The 22,837-nt window shown below is 40.7% G+C and overlaps 1 protein-coding gene and 1 long non-coding RNA gene across 10 annotated transcripts in view; one reads left to right on the forward strand and one right to left on the reverse strand.

Moving 5' to 3' along the window:
• The window catches only part of LOC113964833, a 38,512-nt gene extending 36,447 nt beyond the window's left edge, over positions 1-2,065 (reverse strand). Inside the window, exon 1 of the long non-coding RNA XR_003533310.1 lies at positions 1,681-2,065. This is a non-coding gene — a long non-coding RNA (uncharacterized LOC113964833). The remainder of the gene's footprint in view (positions 1-1,680) is intronic.
• Positions 1-22,837, forward strand: part of TENM4 (teneurin transmembrane protein 4) — a 603,970-nt gene that overhangs the window by 331,894 nt on the left and 249,239 nt on the right. For 5 of the 9 annotated variants that reach the window (XM_027677557.1, XM_027677560.1, XM_027677561.1 and 2 more), the window contains one exon: positions 2,206-2,415. The exons of the other annotated variants lie outside the window; for them this stretch is intronic. In XM_027677557.1, coding sequence (XP_027533358.1) covers positions 2,206-2,415 — 210 coding nt within the window. The remainder of the gene's footprint in view (positions 1-2,205; positions 2,416-22,837) is intronic. 9 annotated transcript variants of the gene reach the window in all.

Genomic DNA, 22,837 nt, shown 5'->3' on the forward strand with positions numbered 1-22,837 from the left:
AGAAAAATGTGCTTCACCTTACAAAGTACACTGAAAAACTGTATGGATGTATAGGAAGGCACTGATTTAACACTTTCTTTCTATTTCACTCATCATCACGCTAGAATTCAGCCTCTGACTACACAGGATTAGAAATACATGTCACCCCGTTTTGTAATGAAAGCATAGCAAATCAAAGTCCTAATTTAAACTTTGTTGCATGTCAGGGCTCATCAAATCTCTATTGCAACAAAGAGGATGACACAGAGCAGACTTTGCTCTTTCAAGAGCAGATCAGAGATAGAGCTGGATCTCAGTTTGCGTGTCAGGGACTGTAACAGGGAAAGCAGTTCTCATCCACTTGCACATGCTCCCTTTTTTCCCTGTCTCTCTCCAGTTTTTACCAGTAGTTAGCACAACAGGAAGATTACAGCCTTGGCACCATAAAAAGGGTCAGGGAGTGTGAAGTGGGCTGCAGATTCCCTAAAAGCTGCATTCCTAAAGCAGGAACTTCTCTGTCTGGAGACTTGTCAGAAGGAAGGAGATCCAGATGACTCCACTGTTGATCATAACAAAACACACAGGGCTCACAATTTCAGCCCTTGGTCTTCATGCTGCACAAGAGGCAGTGTAGGCTCTCCACCAAGTCTGGCTTTTCTCCTTTGGGTGACAAGTCTCTCTAAGCACATATAGGTATAGTCCTGTATTCTCCCCGGTTCCCAGGCTTTGCCTCTGATGCCAAAATTTCTTCTCTGATTATAATTAGCAATTTATAAGATCAGCATATGTCAAGGAGGTGACATCCAATGGCTTACGATGAGAAAAACTGATGACCGAGGTGGAAGGAAACATAGCAGAACCAGCTTTGGGGGATTTAAATGTTAAACCCACTTCATTGTTTTGGGTTTGTGTCCTTCTCTAAAGTGTTCATGTTATGTTTAGTAAGAAATATTGTACAACTATGTAGTGTGCCATGTTATGTTAAAAATATGGAGTTTTTTGAAACAGATTTTTTGTTTAAGTTTGCTGTTTTCTTCTGCTGACTGTTCTTTTATTTTGATGGATTTTGCATGATAACATTTCAGTATTTGGGAAAATGTGGGAGATTAATCATTATGACTATCAGATCAAACGTAGCAAGGGGAAAAGCCCATGTTTAAATGCATTGTCCTGTATTATATGTCTGTGTTCATATTCCCCCTGTTTTTATTGATGTACTGCACATATCTGACCTCTACGTTTGCCTGATGGATTTGTCACCAGTTTGGGTGTTCTGACTTCCCAGTTTTGTTTAAAAATCTGATTGGAATAAGACCCTGATAACTATTAATTGCTTACAGTATGCTTTTCCAATTGGATGTACTTAACCTACATGTACCTGATTGAATTTCCTTGCAGTCAGTAGTTCTTCCTCAGCCAGGCACAGCTCTATGTAAAGTATAATCTTATAACCTGATTTGCTGTTTTTTTCATCATTTAATCAATCAAATGATGCTGCTCTGAGCTATGCTTCTGCCCTGTATCAGTGTGGTGGTTTGCTAATGTGCTTCTACACTACACAGCAATACACAGACCTGTCCTCCACCTGCTGCCTGTATGATGGAGGTCTTATGCTGTTTGCTTTATGAGCTCGATAAGAGAATGGTTAAACCAATCCCTAAAGGACCCTACACTTTTCACATGGAATCTGAAATAATTTACCCCGTTGGGCAAGGGTTTCCCTCTAGTACGATGCAGCCCGGCTTCAACACCTGGCCTCACTGACAGTGAGAGCCCAAGTCATGCCACAGAGTGTCTCACACACCAGGGGCTCTCTCCAACTCCAAAACCTTAAAAAAACCAAGCAAACCAAAGCAATAACAACAACAAAACAAACAAACAAACGAAAACCAAAACAAAACCGAAACTAACCAAACCAACCAAACAAACAAAAAAAAACCCTGATGGATACCACTTTTAAAGTGTGGATAGGAGTTTTAAGCTCTAGCCCGGGGGGCAGCAGATGATGTGGTCAGGTACGTGCAGTCGGCCGCCCCTCAGGCAGGGCTGCCCCGCTGGGGCAGGCGGCAGGGTGGGGGGTCGGGGGGGGCGGCCTTCCCTCGTGCCCCGGCTCGACTTTTATTGTCTCTCTGTCCGTGTTTTGCGTGGTTTTTGTTCATTTTATTTCTTTCTGTGTTTTTCCCCCCTCCCCTTCTCTGTGTGTATGTGTGTGTCTGTGGCCCGCAGGTCCCCCCCTGCCCTGTTCGTCCGCCTCCTCCACCCCCCGCTCGCAGTCCCCCTCCCCTCTCCCCTCGCCGCCGGCCAATGAGGGCCCGGGGCGGTCGCTGGGCGACGGCGCGGCCCGGGCGGCCGCGGGCTCGGACTCTGAGGAAGAGTTCGTCCCTCAGTCATTCTTAGTTCAAAGTGGCTCTGGAAACCTCTGTGTCGCCGCCAACGGTGAGTGACTCTCTCTCTCTCTCTCTCGTTCTCTCTGCCTACTTTTTCGTGCCTGTCTTGACGGCCGTGCGCGGGGATGTAGGTTGGTTGTGGGAGCGGGTGTGCTCTCTGGGTTGGTTTGTTTCGGGGGGTTTGTTTAAAAATAAATAATTTGGGGAGGGGGGCTAAAAATCGCCTCGTAAAGGTTGAAAAATGCAGCACTGGGTGGAAGGTCCGTACTGTTGCGTGGGTGTTGCTGGGTATTGCGAAGAGGGACGCGCCACCCCATGTGGTACCTGGGCAGCACTCAGAAACTTTACCTGAGTTGAAGGTTGGACCCCGGTCCCTTTTGATGGGGTGAAATTTTGGGGTTGTTTGCCTTTTTTGTTTTATTAACTCCTGCCTGAAAGACTCGCCAGAGAGCCCTCCTTCTCAGTGAGGGCGGCAAGGTGCAGCCTGGGGGCTGAGGGAACCTGTCAAGAACCTGTCACCCAAGGGCTGTGTGGATGGGAAAGGGAATGGCAAAAATGCAGAGTTCCCTTGAAAGTTGTGACAGTGTTATCAGCACTGTGTACTGATGGTGGCCTCTTCAGAGGCCAGTGGAAGATGTCTGTGTTCAGTCTCTCTCAGAGGCGCTGAGGGATGCCCTCGGGGTAAGTATTTGAGGCAGCAGCACAAATCCATCCTACTGGGATGCTCTGAGACTCCCCGGTGGGGTGCTGAAGGTGCTCAGCCCTGCTGAATGGTCCATGCTGCTTAAACAAATTACAAGGAGAGGAATGAGATTCACAGCTCTCTGCTGCAAAGACAATGAGTCATAAACGGAGAGGTAACGCTCATTGGCAAAGAAATGTGAAATTTCATCAAGGGTAGTGTAACCTGACAAAGTGCAGATTACAGCAGTGGAATAGCAGTGGCCACTCAGGCTGCTGCCATCCGGCTGGAGTGATAATTGCTCAAAGGTCTGATTTATGATGAAGGCGAAGGCATTCAAAGATGTCTTGAAAGAGAGAAAGAAAGGTGAGAGAGAGGTTTACTGCAGCTGGCAACAGCTTAACTGCATTTCTGTTAAGCTTCTAAGAAGGTTTCCTAGTATGCTGTTATCTCCAAGTAAGGAGAGAAAGTTTGACATTTAATTTGTCCGCCCCCCCTTCCCTTTCCCAGCTTCCCTCTTCTTTTGTTGTATTTGTTATGGTAAAAACAAACTTTCCCTTCAGAGTTTTTCAAAGGAGAAGGTTATCTCCTCTGAATTGTCATCCTGAGGAGAGTGGGGGAAATACAGTGTCGTATTCATTCAGGAAACTGATTAAAATTCATATCCTCAGTTCAGCTTCCCCCCTCCCCTCCCACCCTATAACATAGACGTGCATCTGACTCCTTGCAGTCGCAGTACATGGAAATGTGAAATCATGTAGATGACCCTCTTGTTGGAAATAAAACCAAACTCACATTCCACCTCGTGTTTTCCACATCTTAATGTATGTACTTCCTCTTTGTTCATTTAGGAAATACGTATGTACACATACATGCACATCCTCCAGGTAAAAAGAGGGAAGAAAGAGAAAGCAAGTGAGATTAAAGACTTTAATCTCTTCTTTTACTAATTAGCTGAAGAACAGAAAAAGCATTGTTCAGAGGCCACAGTGGGTTGACGACATTATTGTATTATTGATGTGCTGGTGAGTTAGTTAGACTTCAGGCTTTTCAGCTGCCTGCTTATTTATCCTCTTTTTTTTTTTTTCTTAGGGCTTTCTGCATTGGCTTGTAGACATACTACATTCCCTGAGGCTTTCTTTGTGTGTAGGATTCAGCAAGTTGCTTATAAATATGTCCCACACAAAGGCAGGGCATCTGGGGTCTCATTTGCCTGCTTATTCTAGTTGTTCTGTAATCAGAAGTGCAGGTAATGCCATCACAGTGGTGACCTGTTAGGATCAGCTCAGCTAAACTCTGCTGACAAGAGGAAAACAAAGGTGACTTATTTTGCCACCTAACAAACCATAATCTGAGAGTTCACATGAATAAGAAACACAGACCATACAAGCCCATCATGTCTAAAACCTAGAGACTCTTCTGACCTCTGTAAATGGAATTAATTGCTTTAGTTACTTAACGTTCTGTTTCTATGAGGCTTAGTCAGCTTAAAGTTTAAATGACAAAGGCAGGTCTTTATGTTCCTTAAATGGTGAAAATTAGTAAAAGCTTATTTTGGTTAGGACTAAGTTTAATACAGTTAGAGTACTCATTCTTGGAATATAGTAGCTGTCTCAACAGCAGGACAGCCTGAGAATGCTGTCCAAAGGATTTGTGTTGCACTTTTTAATTGATTGTGGCTAGATTTTCCTTCCACAGCTGTGTAAACTCACCCTTAGAGAAGTCCATCCAAAGTAAGTAACACCCAGGGAGCAGCACTGCTGTTACAAATCCCCATGTAAATTGCAAATATAATGCACATGGAACTTAAGAAACGTGCTACTTTTTGAAGATACAGTAGGCTATTCTTTATCTAAGTTCTTTTCATTCCAGAAAGGTAATATTGTCCATAATATTATTATTAAACTTCCACAAAAATATCCAACTAAACTTTCAAACAGAGGCTGGAACCAACTAATATGTATATAAATATGTGGGCATCTTTTAGGGCTTTTAGTTTTGTATTAGATGCATTACAAACCATTTTTTGGGTTTCTTCTAAGTAATTTAGAACATTTAAAGCCCCAATTTTTATCGTACTTATAGTATCAGCAGTTAATTTTAAGGAAAAATAGACTTTTCAGTCTTGAACCTTTTCATTTTTCTTTTTATATACGTTAAGTCCAGAAGACTCTTTACCTAAAATTACGCAAATTAACTGGGATGTGAATGTCTCCATTTCATAGAATCCTAGAATGCTTTGGATTAGAACGCACCTTAGAGATCACCTAGTTTCAGCTCCGTGCCATGGGCAGGGACACCTTTCACTAGACCAGCTCAAAGCTCCATCCAACCTGGCCTTGGACAGTTCCAGGAATGGGGCAGCTCACAGCTTCTCTGGGCAACCTGTGCCAGTGTTTCATCATTCTCACATACAGGGAATTTCTTCCTTGTATGAAATCTAAATCCACCCTCTTTTATTTAAAAACCATTGTTTTAAATTTGACCATTTTATTTAAAAACCATTTAAACACCCTTTGTCCTATAACTATAGGCCCTTGTAAAAAGTCTGTCTCTGTCTTCCTTATAATCCCCCTTTAAGTATGGAAAGGTCACACAGAGCTTTCCCTTCTGCAAACTAAACAGTCCCAATTCTCTATAACGTCTCAGGGTGTTTCAATTCAGAAACCTTAACATTGCCTGACTCGAGGATTTCAGCAGTATTTGAAAAGTAGGCTGTCTTGGGGTATCTCAGTAGACAATTAAGGAACACTAATTAGTTTTTTAGGTTTCTTATATATACTGGTGTGTATGTATATATTTTTGTGACTCAGGAGAAGCCAGAACTGTCTGAAGGCATTCAATCTTAAATCTGGTTGTTTTAAGAAACTAACAAATGCTGTGTTGGATCAGAACTTGTAGTCTCTGGCAGTGGTATGGGAGGAGAAGCACAAGCCAGTGGGGCTGTAGGGAGAATATTGGCTGGGTGGGAAAGGTTGAGCACTAGCCAAGGAGAGGCTGTAGCGTCTGGTGATTAGCTTGTCAGTGGCAACTTTCTTCCATTTGAACCAGTAAATAACATGAAAAATAAATTAAAAGAAACCAATCAAGTATGTTTAGGGAAGGGTATGTAAGAAGAGCACATCAGACAGCACAGTGCTGTCCACTTCCCTTAGCATCCACAGCTGGGGCGCTGGGGACATTAGCAGGTACATCTCTGCCCAACACAGCTATGAGGTATGGAAATGGCTGTTGTGCAGAGTGACAAAGAACAGATTTTGAAAGATATACGAAATCTATGGAAAACTGACATCCAAATTCCTTTGAGAACACTGACTGTGTTACCTCATAGTCAAAGCTCAAGTGTGTTACTTCTTCCATCTCTTCCATCAGTGAGCAGGCACTCCATGTGAAGTATGTTTTTGACATATTGTAGGGTCTGGTGTGTCTCTCTAAGTTACTTCTATCAGGCAGACAGGAAGGCTGGATGTAGTCATTTGAAACAGCCTCTGCAGATGGGAGCCACAAAATCCCAAATCACCTCTGGTTTGGAGCATTTTAATATTGTCAAATACAATTTCTGAGACCAGGGCATGGATTTTATTTAATTCTAGCAGAAGTAAGGAAATACCAGAAAGTTGTAAGAGTATCTAAATCTGACTCTCTGGTCCTAGAAATTACTTTTCTTTGGTGACACTGGAGCTAACATCTACCGAAGTTTCTGTAGGAAGAATCTAATGTCTAACATCTAATGTTTGGAGTCTTATTGCTTACTTCTGAATATATCTACATCTTTGGCTTCTTCCTCAAATACATCCCTATTACAAAAACTCTTGTTGCTCCCCACTGATTAACCAGTTTTGCACCTTTTCTACTACTAAGGGCATTTACTCAAAAAAAGAAGCAGCAGTGGAGAGTCATGTTGCCAGACACCCAAAGTGACATTGCTGCTGGAGAGAGGGGAGGTGGGGAGGGAGGTATGATTCCCGCTATTATTACATTTTGAATTCCAAGAGGAGGGTTCAATGTTGTGTGAAGCATTGACGATGCAGCCCTTACCTTGGCATGGATTGCGTTGTCAGTGGAGAAGGAGGGAAAACTGTGTTGAGCATGTACATAAATATTCTAGGGTTAGATCCTAGAAGACGAGTGCAATTTCTGTGTGATCCATGATTTCAGTGGAAAATAGGCTAAATCAGGATCAGTTTGCCCCCGGAAGCCAAAAAACCCCACAGCTTCTGCATAGTGGGATCTGCATGAATGAGCCACTTGACCAACAAAATCCGTGGTCAGGGAGTTAATGAAGATTCTGGTAGTGCTTTTGCCACTTTTTCTTGTTTGGAGTGCTGGACAATTTGAAGCAGTAGTAAGTTCTCCTAAGGTCTTCTTTTTCATTTCTAACTAAATTTGACCAATCCAGACCTCCCGATTTGTAACCTATTTTCTGTTTAGATGTTTGTTTGTTGTTTTTTTTAAATCTTTAAAGTGCAGCCTTGAGCTGTTGAAGATAATCACTGTTTGTAATTTACCTCCCTTTCCTGTCCTTCAGAAAGAACTTTTCAATTTTTTATTACATGATTTCATCCAGATTTATGAAGATAAATCCTTCATAAAAAGGCTGCTGAGGACTCCTATAGCCTTATCTGGTTTTTGTCAAATAGTTTAATTGTAAATTGTGCATTTCTGACACTATACAGTGAGTAACTGACCAGATCATCTGCCAGTGCTGATGATGCTATGGCTGGATTTCTTCAGGATCTAGAAGGAAGTCATGTTCCAGAAAGACGGGTTACTTTCTGCTGAACGTTTGTAACCTATCTGTGTGTGTGCTCAGTGTTTATTTCTTTAGTATCCTTGATGTGTTTGGCTCTGCAGAGTCTACCACACAGAGACTGCTATTTTCAGACTCATTCAGCAATCCAGTGTGACCAGCTGAAAGGATGAATGTAACACAGCCTGTTTTGCATCAGGCATCACCCCTCTGATCTTCAGGTCCGACTTCAGACACGGGAGTTGTCCTGTAGGAGCAATGGTTAGGTGTTTAAAGCACTGGGATGAAAGATCCAGTCACAGAGAAATCAAACTGCAGCAAGGAGCCCAAAAGACACTGAATATTAAAGTATTTCAAAGAAAGAATGGTATCATGTAAGGCATCTTAGAAGTGAAGAATTTTCAGGGATCTGACTGAGGAGTGCAAAACAACCTTTGATAATGTAATCTATATAATTGATAATTTTTCATCTAATAATTAACAATAAATTCCAGTTAAATCAATTTTCTTTTATGAAAGGCTTCTATTTTTATTTCCAAAAAGGGTTGTGGACAGAGAATCTATTCCCTTGCTGTGTTTTGTCCTTGCACAGTGCTTTCTGTTGCTTCTTTTTTTGCTGCTCAAGCAAGTGTGTTAAGTAAGAATAGCAATTAATCTCTGCCCCCCCCAGCAACATTTCAGAAACGCAGGAGAAAAGGTTTAAAATATGTTTAATTTAGTAATAGTTTTAAAAATATTCTTTAGGAAAAGAATTTTTTTTTTAACAGTAGTGGTGATTAGGTGAGGCGCTTGGAAAAAAGTATTTCGCAAACCAGTTTCACATAATTTTTCAATGAGTTTATCTTCTAATTTGGGAGCATGTTCAGAATTCAGCCTGAGAAACTGTGACCCAAATTCCTCCCTTTTAGTTTTAGTCAAAAAACTAAACATGAGACTTATTAATCATAAGCTTTCAATTTAGTTAGACATTTCAAGCAATCAGTGTTTGAATAATCCTGAGGAGATTCCTCTTTTTCCACTCATTGTGAAAAGAGCTATGGCTTACTATGGGTCCACAGAAGCCTGAGAAGTTAGTGTGGAGCCTCAATCTGGTCATTTTATCTTGATTTTCACAGTTGTCGCCTACTTGAACTCACTGAAACCATCCAAAAATTCACTGACATATTTGAAAATTGATTTCAAATTCCTCAAATCATTCCTCCAAATTTCTCTCTGATGCAAAGATGACAACGAGGTTCAGATTTTGAGTTTCCAAGCATCAACCACTGCCTCTCAGACCCTGAAGATCAAGTAAGAAGCTGTAAAGTGGCAGCTGTGAGGAGGATCAGATCATGAATTATTCCTGCTCTTACTCACTGAGCAGTGGAGCCATCCTGTTGAGTTTTTGTTTCTCCTGTTTCACTCTTGCTACTAAGAGGAAAGATCAGAAAGATGTCACTGTGTGAGCTGCAGATCTCTCAGAGGACATGAGACTCTAGAAGTACCCACTTACCTTGCTGTCACTTAAGCTCTTACCCCATGAATTCGCTTTGCATCCTAAGAATACTTATTTAACCTGGCAGTTGTTTGGCTTCAGGATGAGCCAAAGGTGAGAAGCAAATAATTTGCTATAGGACTAGATTCTTATCGCTAGTATCGGTGGGAGGCATTTGGATTAGATTCTTAGCATAGCAAGGGTCAAATCCTGACCCAGCTAAAATCCTTTTGGCTCAAACAGAGAGACATTTGGTCAGGAGAGGATAATATGAATATAGAGAGAGTCAGGTCAGGGGCTTTTGGGGGTTTTTTTTGCAAAGAAAAAATATCTTGAAGAGAACAAAGCAAAGTTATGATTGTCACAATCAGTGAAAGGCAGCAATGAAACAAGTCACCTTTCTAGGCCAGTAGAGAACACACTGAATCAGTTAAAGCAGATTTATAGCTCTTTAGCTGTGATAAAACCGTATCAGTGTGTATATGAATTTACATAGGAGTAGGGGGTTTTTTTCTTTCTTTTAATGCAAGCCACATTGGAAAGAGTGCACAAAGGAGCCCCACTCTGAGGAAAGACAACTGGAACAAATTATATGCATTCAGACTTGTTAAACGGAATTGGCAGCAGAAATATTCCTGGTAACCTGAGCATTACAGCAGCATTGGTATAGTTAAGGTTATGTCAGCATTTCCATTAGATCCCCCCCCTTTCAGAGGTTTATATCTGCAGGAAAAATTCACTGTGGGTTGAAACTTGACAAGCTGTGCAAGGTCTCATCTGAGATGGATTTTTTTACCTTTTTACAAAATTGGAGAGAAAAAACTGTTTGAAGAGTCAAGCTACAAGAGCACAAACAAAAATAGCAGCGTTCTGACTTTGATCCTTTTCAATGTTAAAAAACCCCATTTCTTTCTTTATAGTGTAACTATCAAATGTGCAACAAAAACTTGCTCTGAAGAAGGAATTAATCATTACACTATTAGAGGAAATGAAACATTAATTTATGACCCATTAGATGCTTTTTCACTGCAGGACTGCCAGTGTTTTGGTCTACCTCAGGTTATACTGAGAGATTTGTGACTAACATGAAACAAAGCCCCCAAAGGAGCAGATTCTGTTTGGAAAAAATGCTTCTGGGCAGCTTTATAAGAACAAAACATTGAAGGCAGAGTTGTCCGGAGATTGGAGTGAGTACTAGGAATTCAGCCTTCTGTTTTCTGCCACAGGCTTCTCAGATATAAAACTTAACCTCCGTTTTCTCCATTGTAAATGAATGATATAGCAAGCCTTTGGCTTCACTATCCTTCTCAACTATTTCCTCATCTGTAGGATATTACTGGAGCTAGCCATGTTTTACACTGTGATGAACAAGTAGACAAAAAGGGACCCGTGGCTCCATACTTGCAGACATCAGGTTTCAGAGAGTAAGCTAATCTTTTTTATAATTTTTTTCAAATTTCTAGGTGCACAGCATTGAACTTGTTATTTTTGGGTATATATCATCTCAGAGCTGATGCCTGTATGGCTAAGAGTCTGTGTACGTTCCCAGTTCCTGCAGGGCTGTTTGCCTTCTACGCTTTGAAAAGTCATAGCTGATGTTCATCAGAACTTTTTCCGTTCACCAGATAAAAGCTGCTGTGGAAGTGCAAAGTATTATAAAATACAGGAAGGCAGTCTGAAGCTCATGTACTCATGGCCATGTTGTATTATTACTGTGAAATGGATCTCTCAGTTGGGAATGAATTCAAACTTTGGGAAGGCTTGTTCCATTAGCTGTTTGCAAGCCATATGTCTCCATTTTAAAATGAGGACCTGGGGGCTTTGAACTTTATTTATAAACTGAAATTTGCTGGTCAGGGAGTGAACCAGTGATTAATTCATAATGGAGAAGATGCCAGAAGTCTCACTCTGACCTGCGTGTTCTTTTCAAACTAAACATCCAATAACTGCGTAGCCTCAGAAGATGTATCTCCCCCTCTTCTTCCTCCATCGTTTCTGTGCTTTGCATTATTCACTCTGTTTATTGTAACACACTATTAATCTCAACCACAGCTTTCAAACCATTATGTGACCCCAGCAAATTCTTCCACGGAAGCAGTGATAGCTTTAGGTGTTCTGTGTGGAAGGTTTTGAGGCCCTGAGTAGAAGGGAAAGGATTGGGTTAAAAATGTTTGAGGCAGTAATTCAGAGGAAAAAGTGTTTTCTGTGGATACAGCATGAGTTTTCTGAAAAATTATATTTGGAGTATGACAAGGGGATCATGCAGCTTCTTGCTGTGTGTATGAACCACAGTGTTTCCTTTGAAGTTACTTCCCATGTGCACCTGGGTGCAAAGCAGTAGGGTGTTTTGTTCAAGGGAGGGGAATCCTTAACCGTGTGTCTAACAGCAGGATGAAGCCCTTAGTGCCCATGCTTGGTAGTAAAGCTGGTGTGAAAGACAGTTATGGCACAGAAGAAACCTTTGATTTGGAGAGCTTTATATGAAAGACTGTCAATTGAGTTAAACCTTAGGGGACTGCAAGCCCCAGTATACAGATCCCACATAAGAATTCATTTTTCTAGCACTTTGGAAAACAACAGAATTTGAAGGAAGGGTTGAAAGTTTTGTTTGGTTTTAAGTCCTGCCCTGTGAATTGAGACAAAAGCCCCCAAAAGAGATGGAATAGCTGATGTAGTGTTTTAACAGCATGATGGGCATTAGCTCAAAACCTACAACTACAAGGTCAATATTTTGTAGTAAATAGTCCCTGGAAGTGGAAGTCAGAAAACTGGTGACTGGTCACAGTTGACTTTGGCCAAGTGACCTAAATGCTAGTGCTTGACTCTTACATGAATAAAATGGGGGATAATTATCATTGTTTGCTGCTTAGAAGCTTTGGAGATTTTCAGATTCTAGAATGAAAATGAAAAATACTGTTGTGCTCCCACTCCATTCAACTGCTAAATCCAGTGTTGCAGAGCTTACTGCTGGCTCTTAACATGTGCTTGTCTCTGTAGGTAAGGGACGGTGATGCTGCAGAGTTTGGGGAGCCTTTTTGTAACATGTCTTCAAAGTCTGCCCTCACTTTTAACAGGGAAGATTTAGTAGCTCTTTTTTACCTTTCCATGTAATAATTAGGTCTGTTAATGGAAATGTGGTAGTTAAAGCATTTTCCATATAAAGCAAAGGAAGTGTAGCAAAAAGACAAAATGGTTCAAATCATAAGGCTGTGTGACAGAAGCTGATAAAATTCAGACATATAGTATATCTCATTTCTGTTTACAAGAGGTCAGCTGATATTGACATGTCAAAGTAGCGTGAAAATATACAGCCATTCACTAAAGACAACAATGGTGGGGCAAAAGACCAGTGACTCCATGTCACTTCATAGGATCATAGAATCATCAAGGTTGGAAAACACCTCTGAGATCATCGAGTCCAACCATTAATGCAGCATCACTGTGTTCACCACTAAACCATGTCCCCAGGTACCACATCCACATACGTTCTGAAAACTCCCAGGGATGGCGATTCTGGAAAATCTCTGCCAAATGGTAAAGACCTTATATCCTAATCTACTGCTTGTACTTTTACTACTAGGACAAAAATGCATTTGGAAAAGATTTGCTAATTGAATGGTGGTTGATACATTTCTTCCTGGCTCACATGCCATTTAAAATTCTAAAGCAAATGAAGTTACTGAAACCCAAATCTTCCCCTTTTGTTCATCAAGGGTCTCAAACATCAAGTAGTCTTATCGGTAAAAGCAGTCAATATAAGAAGACCAGACTGACCCTCCTAAATATTTGCCTAATTAATTGCTTCCTAATATTTCCTATCCTTTCACTTCTTAGGACATCAACATTACTCAGAAATTAACCCCACAAATTGTAGCAAGTGTGTTTGGGGTGCCTTTCAGAGTAACCTAAAAATTATTACTCTCACTTCTTGTCTTTCTTACTTTTCCTAACTGAAGATGCCCTGGCAAGGCAGTAAATTCATAGAAATCATAAAATACCTGCAGTTGGAAGTGATTCATAATTACAGGTAATTTTTCCCTGTTGTCTTAAAATATTTTGGTCCTTTCCGAAGGATCTGAGCCTTTTTCTGTTAAATTTCTCCAGGTTTTCAGGGTATTTCTAGATGTCCTGCCAATTTAGTCTCTTCATCGTGGTGTGTTTCATTTTCTTTCAGCCTAAGACCTCTGTTGTAGAGACAAAAATTGGCCTCTCAGAATTATTGAGGTTAAGCAGGTTATAATTTCAGCATTTTGGACACCTCAGGATATCAGGCATTCAGTAAGTACAACGTGCTGCAAATAGGAAAAAGCATTCTGAAACCATAAGTGACCATATTTCTTTCAGCATTTGAGGGGGAAGGGGTGTTGTGGTGACCAGGCCAGCAAGATGAGAGCCTGTGTCATCACATGCACTATTCAAAATCAGCCAGCCATGACAACTCAGGAATTGGACTCTAGGTTCTCCCACATGAGGGGAGAATTGAGCTTTGTAACCTGCTTCAGAAAAATTAAAGTAGCAACACATGCCTCATTAGCATGACAGCTATGGGAGTGGGCTTGAGATATAATAAAGTGCTGCAGGACCTTGGAGTGCTTCAGCAGGAAAGCTTGCAAGTGTAAAATCGATGCTTTTGATACATTAGGTGGTAATGGAAGAAGCACAGCACAGAAGTGGTATGATCGGATGATTTAGTTATAGCTATAAATCTAGTGGCAGTATCGTGGCAACGTGATAGGACACAGCATTTCATAAGGAGCACGGCATAAAGATTCATGCATTAGTCAAGTCTGAGGTTGAAGCACATGTAGTTGGGAGTTGCATTACTGATATAAATGACAGAGTGGTTCATCCTGGCAAACACACTGAGTAAAACAGGGGCACTTTGTAGTAAATAAGCACTTTAGACGGAGGTGCCAATGTTTACGTTCTGTTTAGATATTTCTGGTGTAAAATGATTCTGGTGAAATGAAAATCAGCATGGATTACTCCAGGTCAAAACTAATACTTTCACACCGGCCCCTTCCTTGCCTTACCCTGCCTGGCCAAATGTCGAGATTTTGGAAAAATTCTCCAGAATCTCATTTCAGCAGTAAAACTACTACCACTTGATGGTTGCTTGTGCTATGTTTTAATGTAAAATATCTCTTTTCTTGCTACTCAGTTTACATAAATCCTGCCCAAATCACCTTAAAAAACTTCTCTCCCTGAAACTGAATGGCTACATGAAACTGTCACAAGGATCTACATTCTCCCTCAGGCCATATAGACCCTCATTTAGGCATCTTGTTTTAAAATCAGTCTTCCTCTTAAATTACCATAATTTTTACTGCCCTTCATTGTATTACGGTCAGTTTTCCTACATTTCTCTAATAGCAAGGGATAACTGAGGTTGGTGTAGTTTCATATATGCAATGAGTATCCTAAGACAGGTCAGGTAAAACCAGAAGGGAGTGACATTGTTTCCTGCCATTAACATATGCTTGATTAGGAAAAATATCATTAGGACTAGTACAGAGGAGTAGCATGTCAGAGGAGATGAAGCGGATTTGAGTGTTTTTGTAGAATGAGTTACAGGAACCATTACTGTTGCTGCCTGTAACTTTTCTGATACACCAATGAAACTTGAAACAAGAGGTCATCTCAAAGGGTAATAGCTTCCAGCCAAAATGTGCTTCAATCTACCAGACCACCCATCCTTTCTTTATCAATGAGGTCAAAACAATAGCAGTACTTGACACTTTTACACAGATGGGTAAAATCTATTTTGTCACCAGTAGATATTTCCAGAAACCTAACCCATGTAACTGTATATTGTGCCTTTCCCGTGTATATCTCTAAACAATTAGGAAATAGTGGGTCTCCTGGTACCTCCTTGAATCAGATAAGTGTGATTATCTCCATTTTACAGAGGTCACAATTGACTAGCCTGAGGTCACCCAGGCATTCTGCGATACCATCATGGCGGGATTCATCTCCCCGTTCTCTCCTCTTTCTGTGACAACCAGTACACTATGTTTTCTCCCTAAAGTGACACAGAGACACCTAACACAATTGGAATGAGAAATAAATGATTTTCAAACGTAGTTGTGGGATTTGTAAAGGCACCTTAACTACCTGTTTGAAAATTGTGTTCCGGTTTTTAGTCATGTGAATTTTTAAACAGGGAATTTAGATTTCTGCTGTATATTGTGGTAGCTTCAATTTAAAACAGTTTGCATTGTCTTCCATTTCTTCATAAAAAACTCTCAAGCAGTTTATATCAGTGTCAGTTCGTGCCAGAAGTTCCTCGAATCCATCTTGGGATAAAACACAAAAAGTTCTCCTCCGACTGAACTGTGTATTGGTTGCTGTCACATGGAAAGCTGACTAAAGCCCTTTAATTTATGAAATGATAGGTAGTCCTCAAGAGTTTGCCTAAATATTTTACTGCATGTCACTTTTTGTTGGAAACCAGAACCCATATTTGCTGTGCCATCCATTAAGTAGAACCTCTTCAAATTACTTCTGTGTCTAAATGGGAGTTTGTATGTGCTAACTTTTGTCTGAGAGTTTCAAACACATCTCAGGGCTCTTGCGTCTTTTTCACTATTTGTCTTCATCTTGGCTAAGCATAATATTTATGTGAAGAATTTAAAAGAGGTCTTAAGGCTTTAATTTATTTTTTTTCCAAATTGTTCTTTGCAGGGTACTGGAAGTGGGTAATATTTAAGGTTCTTTCGAAGAATATGGGTAACTTTCATTTGCTGAGATGCTGAGAGAGTAGGATGTAGCATTGTAGCATGCTACAGTGATAAATTATTGTACATGAGAGGTAATGATAATGTTTGAAGTTTTACGAAATTGATTTCCCTGGAAGAGTTTCAGCACAGTAGCCATGGAAAGCTTATTTCATATAAACCAAGAAACCAAAGGAAAGAGAAAGGATCTTTAGAGATTGGCATAAGTGACTTGCGTGGCAGAAGGATAATCCCTGAACACACCTGTGCAGTAGAAACACAACGTGTGGATTAGTTTTGTACTTAATCTGTCACTCTGGCATTCCCCCTGTGAACTGCCCGAGCGGTTTCTGCTCCCCAGCTCAAGTGTCAGTGCAGCTTCAACAGCAGCCACGTGTGCGCCGGTGGGTTTTGATAGCGAACAATGCATGTTTGTTTGTTCATTTTGAGTCTGGTGTCTGAGCTGGAATTTTAATGGTGTGAAAAATGAGAAGAGGAAAGAGAAAATAATAACCTGAGCACGGAAACACAGCAATCAATACAATTTCTCAAACTTTGCCTTCACTTCTCCTGCCCTTCTCACAAGCATTGTCCCTTATCCCAGTAAAATGGAATTCTGCTGTTAGTGTTATTCTGCCAGGGAGTGGAGCATAAGGAGAGTCTAAAGTGCCTAGTCCTGCACTTACAATCCCTCCAGCTTGCCTTTGCACTTGCTAAACCACAGCTTCTCTTGTATTACAAGTTTCTTTATGTCTTCCATTTTGCACTGTGAGAAGCCAAAGTCTTGCACTGGGTAACTGCATGTCTGTAAAAAATGAATTTTGTAATTTTAGGAAAATTCTTCTTGACTTTTATAGTGCTCGATACAAAAGGTGGGAAGTGAGAAACAGAGAAATACTGATAAGGATCTGTCTGTGATTTCTGCCACTGCTGTGTATTTTGAAGGAAATGGCACACTTGGATGAAGTTATTTGTTGCAAAGGCCAAACTTCTGGCAGCAAAAAAGAGCACTAAATTCCAACCTGCGAACATTAAAGAGAAGAGGAAGAAAAGTGTAGAAAAATACCTAAAAGCATGGAAGAAAGCTTTGTTTCAAATATATTTGAGTTTCAGATTGGCCTGGTGTCCTTCCTGCGGTGTTGGAGTGCTGTAAATTGGAAGCGCTCAGGATGGAAACAGGTCTGAAGCACCGACTTGTGAGCCCAAACAGAGTTGTGCTTACTGCTCCAGTGGTTTATTCAGCTTGCTGGATGGGAGCCAAAGGAACTGACCGCCCTGTGAGCTGAAAGCAGTGCCAGCCAGCCAAAGAATAACATTGCTTTGACTGAAATGGCAACTGTTTGTTTGTTCTTCTAGCAAAAAGAGGGGGGGAAAAGCAGCTTTTAGTGCTGGTGGTGACAGAAAAGGTTAAAAATCGAAGAGAAAAAAAAAATAAGATTACTGTGAAAGAGAATGAAAGGTTAGGGGCAATTTTTTTTCCTTGGTTACACTTCTCTGGTTGCTTGTTCTTCACTGGTTTGTAATTAAAAGAAAAACTTACTCTTCATTAGTTTGAACATACAGATTTTTTTTTTCCTTCTTCTGCTAAAATATGGTATTTTTTCTATATGATAAGTTACCGTTACTGGTAGTGGTTATAATGTACCAAAGCTGCTATACTGTGACAGTGTAGGCTCTGTCATGGCAACATGTGGTGTTTGTGGAGGCTACAAGTGATAGTTTTCCATGTGTGAACAGCAGAATGCTTCATGGAGTAAGTCAGCAGCTGAATGGGACTTAGTGGTTGATTTCAATGACTTTGGCAGATGTTTAAGGTGAGCAAAATATGCAAGCTTGGTTATTTTCAGGTCTCTTTATTAAGTGCCTCATGGAAAGGCTGACTTTTCTCCTGCTGAAGTTGTGGGCTGTCCCATTGTGAGTGTGGGTTGGTTCCCTGCTTGCTCTCAGTCTGTGGTGTACAGCAGCTCCTTACATGCTGTATCACAGAATCGTTTGGGTGCCGACACTGCCTCAACTGGAGAACTTATTGCTTGATGCTGCCATTTCACACTTACTGTTTGACTTGACTTGACTTCTCCTTTATTTATTCTGAGGGCTTCCATACCATTTGCATCTAGTAGCTGGCCTAATGGCATGCGAGAGGCACTGGCAGAGAGCTGGCGGAGTTGTGCAGCAGGCGTGCCAGCATGGAGAGCCTTCCAGTGAGTGTAGCTGGTCTAAAGGTCAGGCTGGCACCACCCAACAACCTCAGCTGGAGCCAAGTTACTGTCTGCTCCCTGTTTGTGCCACACTCATCCTCAGGGAGTATCTACCTTGCCTTTTTCTGGTTGCCATGCAACTGTCAAAACTGCTTGTTTTCCCTCCAGCTTGTTAATGTTTCTGGTAAAACAAACAGTACTAGTTAGGAGGTATTACTGGTGATATTAGCAGCACTTTTTTTCTGAATGTGTCAGGGCAAATCCTGAATTTGTTTTTGCTACCCCTAGAGATTAACCATTAACTTCAGTCGAACTAAAAGAAGAGTAAAATAAAGTCTGTAGTGCTCTTTATTTTATTTAAACAGGATTGAACATAGGACAGCTACAGAGATACAAACCAAAGAGGAATAAAATCCAAAAGAGTTTATTAAAATAAATTTAATAATAATTTAAATAACTAAAATATTCAATTTTTAAAATTAATTGCATTTTTAACCTCAGAAATTTTTGAGAAGTCAAGTCAATCACGTGTTTTGGCAATCCACCTCTTTTTTGAGAAAGTTTACCCAACTCTTCTGTTGGGTGGACAAGGTAAGGGACAAGAGCTGGTGAGGGCAGGTCAGTTACTCTCATTATTTGAACGAAGCATGCAAAGAAGAACATGGAAGATGGTATTTTTCATTTCCATTTTCCAGATGCTGTTGAAGAAGAGCAGCTGCTGATGCAGACTTTCTGAAAGTTGGTGGTGGTTTCAGAAATGAGAGGTGCAATAGAGAAGCATGAAAGGAGTCTGGGTTATCCTCTGGTTTCTTTTTGTCTGTAATTGCCCTGGAAGATCTCATCTTCCCTTTGTATTCCAGGACTATCAGCTGGATACAGTCTAACTTGTTTGGTCCTTCCAGCCTCCCCATACTGTCCACTTTTCTTCTGTCTCCCAGTGGGAGTTTGGGCGTGCTACCACCAAGTGTACACTCCAATGTTAAATCCAAGTCACAGGTTGGCTATTGGGAGGTGATGTGATTTGTCAGCTGCACACTCCTGGCAAACATGGACGGGCTCCTGCAATGCCATGAGCACCACTTCACACTACATTAAGAGTTAAGACATATTTCTGTGCAGTGATGAATTCCAGCGTAGCTCAGATTTACTCCAGGTGAGTGGAAGGACAAAGATTTGACCCGTTGAGTTTATACTGCTCCTTTTTAGTGGCGTGCCAGAAGGAGAAATTCCTCCTTGCACCAGATGTGCTCTGCTTTAGAATTGCCATTCTGAGTATTTAGCAGGGAGGCAAAATGACAGGCTAAGTGCTAGCATTGCTAATACCTCAAACAAATGTTTTTCTGATTAATTAAAATAAATTGGCATAATAAGAAACACAGTGTGCGTCCTCAAAAGTGCAAAGTTGTTTTCTAATGCAGCTTCCTGTTAGAGCAAGTACTTTAATTATCTCTGTTTGTGCTCAAAAGCAAATGTGGATTTTTTTTCTTAGAAATCAGCATTGCTTGATTCCCGTTGCTTAAAAGGCATCATTCTGAAAGGCACTTGTCCTTAACCATGAAGTGTGTTTTCCGCTATGCACACAGGCTGTTCCCTTCAGTCTCCCTTGGGAGGGTCCTAAGCACGGCTCTAGGTAAAGAACTTTAATCTATGTTTGTACAGAATCACTCTCTTGGTTTGCATTATTTTATTATTTAAACATAATAAGCTTCAGTAGTTCATGAACAGCACATTGAAAGACAAAGAGTGGTGATAATAGAAAAAGCTGCAGGTTTTCCTCATTCAATATAGAGCCTAAAAAAAAGAATGAAAGGACTCACTGGACTTGTCAATCAAAAAATAGTCTCATCACTATCAGTAGGAATGGGAAAAGTCATGTTCTTGTAGTAGTTACTGGCCAATTCCTTACACAAAACAAGACATTAATACACAAATGTATTTCTTATTATTTCTAGATCTCAGATCAGGATGAAAATTAATTTTCTAATTGCTTTTTTGTGTGCAGAGTGTTAGCAAATTGCTAAATGCCATCTCCTTTATCATAAGCAGCACTGTTAATGTGTTTTTTGAGTTACACCAGGCTGTCCTAATAAACTAGTCATGTATTGTCTTATTTGATGCTATCGGGTATTGGATTGGATCCATCTCTGAATGAGAACCCTTGCAGGAATTCTTGCAGATCTTGCTTGAATTGGTGCTGGTACTTACTGAACAATCAATTTTTGTCAGCAGTCACACTGAACCAGTGCTGTGGCACAGTATCAGGTGCTCTCTGTAACTGAGACACAAAACCAAAATCTTGACCACTTCTTTATGGTTCCTTAAAGATCTCTTGGCGTCTTTGTAGTACACAGGTATTGACTCCTCTGTCCTAGTTACATTCTAATGTCAGTAATTCTACTCCACCCCTCCAGATTTTCCCTGTATCTGCAATTGGTTGAAGTAGTCGTTTATTATTTTTTCCCCAATTTGCATTCAAAACTTTTGGTGTACTGTTCAGTGGAGTGAAGCATAGTAGACTGGGTTACCCAGGAGATGAGACTGGGAAACCAGGTGGTCCTTTTTTGTCTTGCAGTGCTGTATCACGATCTTAGGCAGCTGAGATGTATTTTGCTGCAGAGGCACTCGAGCCGGTGATGTGTCTCTAGTGTCTCTTTACCTGCTGCATAACAGGGTGGGGTGGAGCAATTAATTAAATTGTCACAAAACACTCTAATATGATCGTCTCTAACCAAATCCAAAGCAGTGTTATCTTAATGGTTGAAAAGCACTTGGCCACTATGTGCCAGTCACTGCCTTCCACATAGCCTCAAAAATTTGTCCCACTGCAGCCTTTAAAGTCTGCATATTTTCAGTAGAAGTTAGTATTTATGCTGTATATTGAGAGAACAAATGCCAGAATAGGAAAGTTTCTGCTGTAGAAAACAAAATCTTTTTAATGCTCTTGATTATGCATCCCAGCTGTCCTTATTTTGCAAGTCCAATAATTTGAGTTTTTGTAAAAATGTTTGTTTATTGGTTTTTTCCTTCTCCCTGCCTCATACACACACCAGGAATTCTTTTTGTGTCATATCTCAGCTTTTATTTCCAGCAAAATAAAAGAAAACAAACCACATCTAATTGGCTCTTTGTTCTCAATTTTTTGACAAGTGACAAACACTGAGATCAGATTGTAGTGCATATCCTGCAGCGGTCATATGGAGCCTGAGTTAGGGAATCACGAATTCTCCATAAGAGACTCCCCACTTAACATCTCACTTCCTGTGTTTGGGGTATTTGTGTTTATATGTGCTGTACCCCAAATGCTTTCTCTCACAGTTAAAGGGGTAATCTAAAACCTCCCAACATTATGTGGAAAATAGCATTCAGCATTTAGACTTAGCTCCTATTTTGTGAATTTTTTTTTTTTGCTGTATTTCATAGCTTTTGAGGCATGAAGAGTTTGAACCTTGTTGCTAGGATATTATGAGGGTTTGAGTAATACTTCTAAGGCTGAACTCAGCCCAGAACTCTGACCAGTATGGCCTGCTGTTGTCTGTTGAGACCTGTGTATGACTACATCATTTTTCCAGTGCTTGCTGTTCTAGAGTACTCAAGTTTATGTCAAAAGTGGAACTCCTGTTATCTTCATTAAGAATGGACAAGGCTCAAAGTTTGGGTAATCAGAGGATGACATTTCCCTCAGTGAGTTAGGGCAGAGTTATTGCTATAAATTGCCTCTGTCCAGCCATACCTTGTAAAAGTCAATGGACATTTTGCTGCTGGGGACAACATTGCATCTGATAGACCATGTAATTAAGAAGTTACGCATTACATTCTGTTCATTCTCCTTTGTGCAGGACAATATGCCTCGGTTATGTTGTTAAAGCACTGGAAGCTCCAGTGGAATCAGAGGTGAAATTCTCAGGGTTTTAGTTAAAGTCCTGCCCCACCATGTTATCTACTTTATTATTTATTTTCCTTACCATAAATAGTCTTCATCAGCAAAACATGTTTGTACTAAGATGGCATGATTTTCTCCTTTTAATTTACAAATCCCCAATTTTCTGCCAGTGGGCAGTTTATATAACTATGTGAATGAACAATGGATCATGTGAATTTAATTTAGAGGTCCTTCGCCCTCCACCTGCAGAACTGGAGCCAGCACCAGCTATTCCATAAAAAACCATGATGATTATTTTCAATAATCATTTATCTGCCTGTTTAATTCTCTCTCTCTTCCTACTCTGTGTCTGTAAGCAGAGTGGACCCTCTGAGGACTGAATGGTAGTTCCTGGGCACAGCCAACACTGGCTTTGCCCAGCACACTCACTTGCATTATCTATTTGTTTAAATGAGTACCAGGGAAAGGGAGAGGAGGGTGGCATTTCTTTTTTTTTCAGTTTTTAGCAAACATTATGCTCAAATTTTAGACTGCAGCTCATCTCCAGGGAGTTTTCTCAACCTGTACATTTACTGCTTGAAGCCACATACTTGAGTGCCAGAAAACCCAGAAAAGACCCAGAGGCTGACTTTTCTTTTAAGGGAAAGCTGGTGGGGCGTGTATGAGGTTCCCCCCCGCCCCTTTACCTACTCTGTCCTCTCTAAACTGTGCAGAGACTGTAAACCTTCATTTGCTAAAGAAATAGCAGGCATGGCCTGCTGGTATGTGGTT

The sequence above is a fragment of the Neopelma chrysocephalum genome, unplaced genomic scaffold (genome assembly GCF_003984885.1).
Source record: "Neopelma chrysocephalum unplaced genomic scaffold, ASM398488v2 Primary Assembly neopelma1_43, whole genome shotgun sequence".
NCBI classification, from domain to species: domain Eukaryota; kingdom Metazoa; phylum Chordata; class Aves; order Passeriformes; family Pipridae; genus Neopelma; species Neopelma chrysocephalum.